Below are 9,621 nucleotides of genomic sequence, written 5' to 3'. Positions count from 1 at the left end.
TTCTAAGGCTATAAAATCATAACTATGTACAATTATACAACATACACCAAGTAAATAGCAATGACTGATTCAATCTCATAAGAACAGACTCCTAGGCTAAAGACATCACAAATCAGGATATCATACCACACCATTCCTGTAGGATCCTTAGCCTACCACTAACTAGAATGCAGTTCTATCATCTCATTAAATATCAGCTCTACATTACTCATAATATGAATTGAGATATTTTGGGAAACTAACGCTCGAGCTCTAGCTGATTGTACACATTGCTTCACTAGGTTTTTCTCGTGTAAAAATCTTCATTTCTTCGAAAAGTTTTTATGAAAATCTTTAGATCCTTAGTTTGAGTTTGGAATTCCCCTAGAGTTAATCCAAATCCCTCAAACTAAGGCTCTGATACCAAATTATAATACCTCAAATTTCGAACCAAAATTTTCATTTTTAAATTGCCCAAAATATTGTTCATAAACCAAATCATTAGAAAATCACAAGTATCAATTACAAATATGTAGTGACCAGATTATGATGACATGTGTGGAATAGTAAATATCAAGTGAATCAATCAATCATGAAGAACACAAAGAGTACATAAATTTTGTTTAAGCTCTCATTAGTTCTAGTAAACTATTACAAAGTGGGTCTTGCAATAATTCTCTCACTAGTCTAAAGTCTCCAAAATGGGTCTTAGTTAAAATGAGAGCCACTCACTTCCTATTTATAGGAAAGGCTAAACCTATTACACATCACAAGAGGGTAAGCCACATCCGAATAGACCTTTGCACCTTAACATTCTCTCCCTCAAAGTTAGGATTAGATGTCTCGACTTCAATTTCCAAATGAACTCCAAGTGATCAAGACCAACTCCCCCTCAAAGTAACATTAGTCTTCGAATCCACTTTGAAAAGAAATACCCGAGAAGCTTTGAATACCCATTTCTACATTCTCCTCCTTATTAACAAATGATTATAAAACCTACAAAGGATAAGAAGTGCTCGAAGAATAAACGTGACAAAACTCCCCCTCGACGTGTGACAAAAATGCAACCACAAATATCTTGCACGAAAAACAATCACAAAAAGCCGTGAAAATTTTCCAAATTTTGTGAAAATTTCGACTTTTGGGTGAGGGTTGGAAGAAATTCGAAAACTGGGTAAAAACTGTCATTTACACAATTCTGTAGGGACTCGTTGCGCCAAAACAGCTTCAAATGCGAAACTTTACCCCAAATGCGCGAATAAGCATAAAGTGACAATTCACATAAGCTTTAGGGACTTAATCTGAAAATTCTTCCCACTTCAAAGAATTTTACCCCCAAGTCAAAACTAGGTAAATTTTGCCAAAACGCTGAAACTAGAAAGACTCGAATCGAAATATTCAAGTGTTCTTCCCCAATTCTGTTTCCAGTTGCGAACAAGGAAGAAGCATCAATCTCAAATTTGATTTCTACTCTAAGCAAGGAACTTTCAACCCCAAGGCGTTCGACCCCAAGACTCCATCTGCTTTTGACTCACAAGCAACATGGTTTTCGATTATCAAACCCAAAATGAGTTCGGCTCGTACTCAACAACTATCATTGTTGAAATCAACTTCAACTCCAAGTAATGACTTTCGATGCTTCATTGACTCGAACCAAGTACATCACCATCAGTTCGACTCGGAAACAACAATCAATTCCAAGACTTTTTCTGTTCGACTCCTAAAATTTGCAAATTCGACTCCAGTTGTATCTTCCTTGTAAACTTGAATGAACATACTTACATCACCGAAATCGACTCCACATCATACCAGTCAAAATTGATTTCGTGTTCAACATAAGCTTTTTGACTTCAAACAACAAACAGTTTTGACTCAATCCATTATAAAGGAAAATGCAAACTCTTGATTCGAATTGTGTTCTTCTCCAATTCGGTCCAGACTACACGAAGTCTCAATGGGCAAACAGTACGTCTTGTGGGTTATCAACAACCCTAGATACTACCCAAAGTCTCAGTCACACATAAACAATATAACACAATAATAACAGGTAGACCTAGCTGATCATCATAGATACAACTATTCTACCACACAAGTAAGAATAAGTAAGGAGACCCACCTGATATTGACGACAAATAAATCTCACTCGAAATGTCGGAACTTGACTCCTCCTAATAACACAACAAGTAACCCTAGTCAATTAAGGTTATAACCCGAATCATATGTCTAATCCCACAACTATGCCCATGAAGGGCAAAAAGACCATTTTGCCATTCCATGGTCCAAAACACTAAATCTTTTAACCAAAGTCAAAAGTTAGCAAAAGTCGATAAGTCCACACTCTCGTCCGTACGCAGGGCGTACACCTTCCTATGTGGGGCATATAGCTCGAGTCAACAATCAATGGGGACGGACCTGGTTACACAGGGCTTAGCCAGGACTACGCCCGACGTACTCTACTTGGTCCATACTTAACAACTTTAATGTCTTAATCCTTTAAGACGCTTGTCCCAACTTCATATATGACCATTATAGAATGTCTTAACCCATAAATTCACCGACTTTAAGCCTTTACATGGCTAGATAGGGCACAATACATAAAAATCTAACTTATACAACACTCTAAGTTACTTAACTCATGCATGGGCCAAGGGAAACGATCAAGCAACCATTTTTATAAATTTAAGCACTCTAATACATCTAAAAGGAAAACCAATATGCTCTGGAGTACTCCATACTCACAAATGTCCAAGCTTTGGGACAAAAAGCTCATAAAAACCCATCTAATGATATCTAGAAAGAACATCAACAATGCATGGACTTTATACCTTCAAAAGATGCACAAGATGAAGGAGTTTCAGGATCCATAAGCTTGCAAGCAACACCACCTTCTTCAAGGACCTTCTTCCTTAACAAGAATGCACAAAATCACCAAAAAAGACTCCAAGATTCTCACTCTCAAGGATAGGGTTCGATATCTAGGGCTTAAAGGGAATGGAGGCTGATAAGAAATGTCCAAGGGAGGCATAAGGTGGATTAAATAGGAAGCAAACCCCTAAATTTAGGGTTTAGAGCCCGAGCTAGTACGCCCGCGTATCACATGTACGCCCAACGTACTAGCATAAGCTCCGCGTTCCAGGTCTCGATTGTGTATGTTGCGCATACCTTACGTACGCCCATCGTACGGGCCGAAGTGCAAGGCTTTTGACATAAAGGACCAAATATGCAAACTTTAACTAAGTCAAGGATAAAAGCGAAAATACCTGAAAACTGAATGTTACACCACCACTACTACCATCGTCACCATCACCACCACCTCTACCACAACCGCCATCACCTCTGCCATCGATCACCACCACCACCACTACCTCCACTATCACCACCTCTGCCACCACCAACACCACCTACGCCACCACCAACACCAACAACACCATCGACACTACCACCTCCACCCCCACCAGCAGCCCGTAAACTTTAAAAAACAATCTTTTTTTATTTTTTTTTTATTTTTTTTTTTATTTTTTTATTTTTTTTATTGAAGATTGGAAATATAAAAAAGAAAACTTTTGATCTATATCTTATTTGGTAAAAAAAAATCAATTTTTTTTACATGTTCAAAAATAAAAACACATAACAGCTTGATTGTTTATATTACGAAGCGTTTTTTTTTTTTATTATTATTTTTATTTTATTCATTTTTAACTTTAAATTATCATCTCATGTAGTGACGAGCACCTTTAGATTTAGTTTGACTTTTGTAGACGATAACTGACTATTCAATAGTCAAAAGAGCGCTACAAATGGTTTTATTCGAAGGGTAAAAGAATCTGGTTACAATATCATAAATTAAAGGAAAACTATTGTTGCTAGAGATATCTTTTGGTAAAATCTCACTTAAAAATATTTTATTAAAAAATATACTACAAATTCTGATCCAAATATTTAAAATGCTATGTTTTGTTTTCAAATTCGTTTTGAATTCCTAAGTCTATCTTTTTTTAAGAATTAAATATAATATGTAGAGAGTCCATACCAAATTATATTGGACTTAACTGAATAACTATTTATTTGGTTTTTAAATGAATTATCCAGTCAAACATATTATTTTTTTATAAGATTTATTTGCTTAGAACAACAATACAAGAAAATATCACAAGTAACACTTATATAAAACAATAAATATGAACCAACAAATGTCCATATTTTCAGACTGTTTTACTTCATAGAAGTAATAAATGTTGATGAAAAAACATAATCCGTTAGTTATATTAATGGACAATATTAATAATCCAATATTTTTATCCACACTATTCGCTGACCCAACATTTGTAATCAATTTATAATATTTTTTAAAAAAAGAAAGAGAGTTAAATAGGCACAAGTGTCGAGATGGATTAGATTAAGGGTTTGATTAAAGCTAATATAATCGAGGGATCTATAAATACGGAAAACCCGATGCCATTCTCAACACAAACATCATCACATACAGCGAGAGGGCACTTCTTGCTTCTCTGTATCATATCACTCTCCTCCCAATTCCTTTTTTTCGCTTAATGCTTTTTCAATTAAGAAGAATATATCACAAGAACGACTAATCACCTTATGAAATAAACAAATCCCTTCAACCGTTTCCTCGATTTCCGTCGATTTTCAGGTATTTCTCTCTCCCTCTTTGGGCGTGTTCGCAAAATTCTTTGATCAATGTGTATGTCTGTGTGTATGCATCTGCATGTGTTCATCGATTTGAAGATTGTACGGTTACTTTCAAAATGTATGGAGTGTTTGTTCTTGATTCATACTTACCGCGTGGGGAAGGGGGAGTTTTTACGTGATTTTTAGGGAAAAATTTTCCATGGTTCCGTGTAGGAGACAAATTGGGATGGGGGTAGTAAGGTAATTTCACAGAGGGAACCCTTTTATTGACTGACATGCAAATTTCGCATTGATTTCAAAGCAGGGTTTTGCCGAATAATCGTGTGAGTGGTTTGCAGTTGTAGAATTCTATTTTAGGGATTGAAAAACAAGAATGCAGAAATTTTCTTGAACGTCTCTTTCCTTGATTTTTCCAATTTCTTTTCTTTTTTGTTCATCTAGTACGTAAGAAACTCTTTTTTGTGAGAATTTTCATCGAAGTTACTCAAGAACATACTTTACAAATTGAGATATGAATCCATGTTGATCAACCCATAAGTTTAATCTTTACATTTTTTAGCAGCATGTTATGTTTATAATCTTGCTTTACATGTGCAGTGAACATAGGATCATATGGATGAATTATATAAATAATAATAAATTATATGGCAGTCAAAAAGTTCTGTCTTTTAGAGTCTTCAAGAAAATCCCAAGAAAGTGCTTTAAACTTTTTCTTTACATCGGAATTAATACTGTTTCGATTTCTCAAAGCATGCCCAAATTCAACATCTTAGAAGCAAACTTGATGTCCACAAATTTTCTTGAAATCTGATCAAACTCATATGTTTCTTGATGCATGCAGGCTGATCTGTTCTTGTGTTCATTAGCAGCGTGAAAAAATGGCGACTGAAAATCCAGCTCAATGCCCACCCCCTATGAAGGCTACATCAGAAGGGGTCTTTCAAGGAAACAACCCCTTGGATTATGCTCTTCCTCTTGTAATTGTACAAATATGCCTTGTTCTTGTGCTCACTCGTGTTCTTGCCTATCTTCTTAAGCCATTAAGACAGCCTCGTGTCATTGCTGAAATCATTGTAAGTTTCTATTATCATAAATTCATAATCATCCAGCTGTTTTTATTTGGAATCCTTTGTTGTTTAAGCAAACAACCTCGTGCACAACTATTTAGCTTAGTCCTATTTTTGTGGAACGTGCCATTGATGATTGATTATTATATTGTTTTATCACGATCTTCGTGGAAAATCGTTTAAAAAAAAAGTAGGGGTTCTCCTTTGGGTTTGCTTACTTTTTACACGATCCCTTGATTAAAAAACAAACACCAATAATGCAACATAGGGAACAATAAAAGAAAAGAAACATGAAATCTATTGTATACTTTATTTCACAGTCAAAAGCACTTCCACATGGTCTATTGATGTTATTTCACTTCTTTTATTCATATAAAAAACGTTACATTTTGACTTTTAAAAGTTTCGGTAGGTGTACTAGTATTTTTTTAAGTGTCCAATACACACATTCAAAGAACCTATCACTTTCTTTCATAGTTGAAACTTGATACAACAAACTCATTTTTCGAAATATGCAATCATGTTTAGTGACCAAAATAAGCAGTAATTAATACTGTAGCCACTAGAGCAGTGACTATTGTAACTAGTAACCAGTTTCACGTTTTTTACCAATTTATGTTGATATTGTTTTGCAGGGTGGGGTTTTATTGGGTCCATCGGCTCTAGGGCGTAATACAGACTACCTTCATGCGGTTTTTCCTAAAAGGAGCTTACCAGTGTTGGACACATTGGCTAATTTAGGGCTTCTGTTCTTTCTCTTCCTCGTTGGACTTGAGCTCGACTTACAGTCACTTCGTCGGACCGGAAAGAAAGCTCTATGCATAGCTTTGGCCGGAATCACATTTCCGTTCGTCTTGGGAATCGGTGTTTCCTTTATCCTCCAAGACACTGTCGCCAAAGGCACAAGAGAAGCCCCGTTTATCGTTTTCATGGGTGTCGCGATGTCCATCACCGCTTTCCCTGTACTAGCGCGTATCCTAGCAGAACTCAAACTTTTGACCACCGACGTCGGTAAAATGGCCATGTCAGCAGCTGCGGTGAATGACGTGGCGGCTTGGATCCTACTCGCGCTTGCAGTCGCACTCTCGGGCAGCGGTCGGTCTCCCCTCGTTGCCCTCTGGGTGTTCTTGTGTGGGTCCGCATTCATCCTTCTGATGTCGTTTATGATCCCACCAATTTTCAAATGGATGTCGAGAAGATGCCCGGAAGGTGAACCGGTGGATGAGCTTTACGTTTGTGCAACTCTCGGTGTGGTTTTGGCTGCAGGGTTTGTGACGGATACTATCGGGATTCACGCGCTTTTTGGGGCTTTTGTGGTGGGCGTTTTGATTCCTAAAGAAGGCGCGTTTGCAGGGGCGTTAGTGGAAAAAGTTGAAGATCTTGTTTCGGGTCTGTTTTTACCGCTTTACTTTGTGTCGAGTGGGTTAAAGACGAATGTAGCCTCCATCAAAGGGCTTCAATCTTGGGGGCTACTTGTTTTGGTTATATGTACTGCTTGTTTTGGGAAGATTGCAGGAACTGTTGGTGTTTCTATGTGGTGTAAGGTCCCTTTTTCAGAGGCTCTTGCTCTTGGGCTTTTGATGAACACTAAAGGGTTGGTTGAACTCATTGTTCTCAACATCGGGAAAGATCGTGGGGTATGTATTTTTTTTCTCTTTCTTTTGTAAAATGTAATGTTTTTCTTGTGTTTTTGTTTCTTGATTTATATTTTTTTTTTCAGGTGCTTAATGATCAAACTTTTGCGATATTGGTTCTGATGGCGCTTGTGACGACATTTATCACGACGCCTTCGGTTATCGCGGTATATAAGCCTGCAAAAGCACCTACAAAATCGGAATACAAACAGAGGACAATTTACAGGAAAGGATTTGCCTCGAGTCAATTCCGTATGTTCTTCACATTCCATGGAATCAGAAACCTACCAACAATTGTCAATCTCATTGAAGCCTCACGTGGGACTGGAAAGAAGGAGACGCTTACAGTCCACGCGATGCACCTCATGGAGCTCACAGAGCGATCTTCTGCTATCCTCATGGTTCACAAAGCCAGGAGAAACGGACTCCCCTTCTGGAAGAAAGATCCCAATGTCGATTCCGACCAGATTGTGGTGGCTTTTGAAGCGTTTCAGCAACTCAGTAAAGTGTCAATCCGACCAACAACCGCCATTTCTGCTGTTTCAAGCATGCATGAAGATATCTGTAGTGGTGCAATGGCTAAGAAGGCAGCCATGATTGTTCTACCTTTTCATAAACACATGAGGATCGATGGTCAACTCGGTACAACTCGTGCAGAATACAGGTAGTTAAATTCGTCTTACTACAGATCCAATTAGCGATGGTTTTTTGACAGTCTTTAATTTTTTAATTTTTTTTTTAAAATAATTTCAGGCATGTTAATCGGATGGTTTTGGAGCATGCTCCATGTTCGGTGAGTATCTTGGTTGACCGTGGGTTTGGAGGGAACTCACATGTTTCTGCAAGTAACGTTGACTCGCAAGTGACTGTTTTGTTCTTCGGAGGTCATGATGACCATGAAGCTTTAGCTTATGGAGCTCGTATGGCGGAGCACCCAGGGATCAACCTGGTTGTGGTCCGGTTCATTCTGGATCGTGACATGGCCAATTCAGGCTCAGTGGGTGTTGATATCGATGAACCCACCACTATCGAGGCACGATCAATGGATGACGATGTGATTGCGGATTTCAAGGAGAAGGTTATGAAGAACACCACCATTAAGTATGAGGAGAGGGTGGTCGGAACTGCTTCAGGGGCAATCGAGGCGATTCGTGAACATAGCCGGTGCCACCTGATTCTGTGTGGGAGGATGCCGGAGGGTGAGCTGGTGGCGTCCATGAGGCAGAAGAGTGAGTGCCCGGAGATGGGACCAATCGGGAATTTGTTGATCTCGCCGGAGATGTTGTCTCCGGCGTCTGTGTTGGTGGTGCAGCAGTATCATACTCAGCTGTCGATGCACTCTCTGGCTTCTTTGAAGGAAGATGAAGTGACCACTGATCAAGGAGAATATGACTCTAATTAACTATAAGTTGCTGTGGATGATTCGGTCTGGACCGGGCTGGATCTCGTTAAGATAACTAGACCGGAGTTCTGGTTGCTTCACATTTCTAGACCGGACCGGTGGTGGTGATCTAGCGTTAGTGTATATGAGAGGAAAATAAAAAAAAAGGACGTACATGTGTAACAATGCACATTTATCGATTTCGTGGAATGTTTGGGTTTATGTAAATCTTTTTTTGTTTTTGTTTTTTCTGAATATTTCGAGTACTCTGTAATTATGCTCAAAAAGTTGTACATTATTATGTATGTGTTTTATCTCATGGAAGAAGCTCGAGAAAAGACAACTTTACATTTACATCTTTCTTGTTTATTCACTGGAAAAGTTATTCTGTTTGTTTTTTTTTTTTGTTTTTTTTTGTTTTTTTTTTTTGGTTTTCCGTAAAATCCATTTTTATTTATTTATTTATTTCTGGTTTATTTTAGAGAAATAGAGAAAAAATGATGTAAAAAAGGATTGCGTTATCTGAATATTTTAGGAAGAAAATATTAATTTAAATTTGTGAATTTTCTTTTTCTTGTAACTCAAATAATATGAAAGTTTTAAGCTTTATTCCATATTATTTTAAAATAATAAAGATAAATTAGAAGTATAAATAATAAATACCCCCTCCCCTTAATTTTAATTCCTTTGTTTTTACCTTTTTTTTTTCTTCAGGAATATAGTATACGTATGGTTGGATGGCATAGTGGAAAACTTTGACATTTTCTTGTGATTATAAGTTTTATAATGTTAATTATTTGAGGATAATAGGAATATTCCATGATCTTGGGTCAGCAAAACTTTGAATTGTTGGAATTAAAAGACTTACATTTTACGTACGTGGGGTTTAAAAATCAAATTTGGGAACTAT

The 9,621-nt window shown here is 37.4% G+C and overlaps 1 protein-coding gene across 1 annotated transcript; it reads left to right on the top strand.

Moving 5' to 3' along the window:
* Window positions 1-4,437: 4,437 nt before the first annotated feature.
* On the top strand, window positions 4,438-9,065 carry LOC111886476 (cation/H(+) antiporter 18). Its single transcript, XM_023882721.2, has 5 exons — window positions 4,438-4,630; window positions 5,471-5,702; window positions 6,332-7,333; window positions 7,417-7,994; window positions 8,084-9,065. Exons 2-5 carry the CDS (start codon window positions 5,508-5,510, stop codon window positions 8,730-8,732), a joined length of 2,424 nt encoding a protein of 807 aa, XP_023738489.1. The 5' UTR covers window positions 4,438-4,630; window positions 5,471-5,507; the 3' UTR covers window positions 8,733-9,065.
* The last annotated feature ends 556 nt before the right edge of the window (window positions 9,066-9,621 follow it).

This window comes from Lactuca sativa, chromosome 3 (genome assembly GCF_002870075.4).
Source record: "Lactuca sativa cultivar Salinas chromosome 3, Lsat_Salinas_v11, whole genome shotgun sequence".
In the NCBI taxonomy this organism is placed as follows: domain Eukaryota; kingdom Viridiplantae; phylum Streptophyta; class Magnoliopsida; order Asterales; family Asteraceae; genus Lactuca; species Lactuca sativa.
This window is presented reverse-complemented; position numbering and strand designations above follow the sequence as displayed.

Excerpts from the sequence above, each read along its gene's own strand:
- LOC111886476 (XM_023882721.2), top strand. The coding sequence starts at position 5,508 with ATGGCGACTGAAAATCCAGCTCAATGCCCACCCCCTATGAAGGCTACA. Across the intron at positions 7,334-7,416 it reads ACATCGGGAAAGATCGTGGG|GTGCTTAATGATCAAACTTT; the intron begins GTATGTATTTTT and ends TTTTTTTTTCAG. Across the intron at positions 7,995-8,083 it reads ACAACTCGTGCAGAATACAG|GCATGTTAATCGGATGGTTT; the intron begins GTAGTTAAATTC and ends AAATAATTTCAG.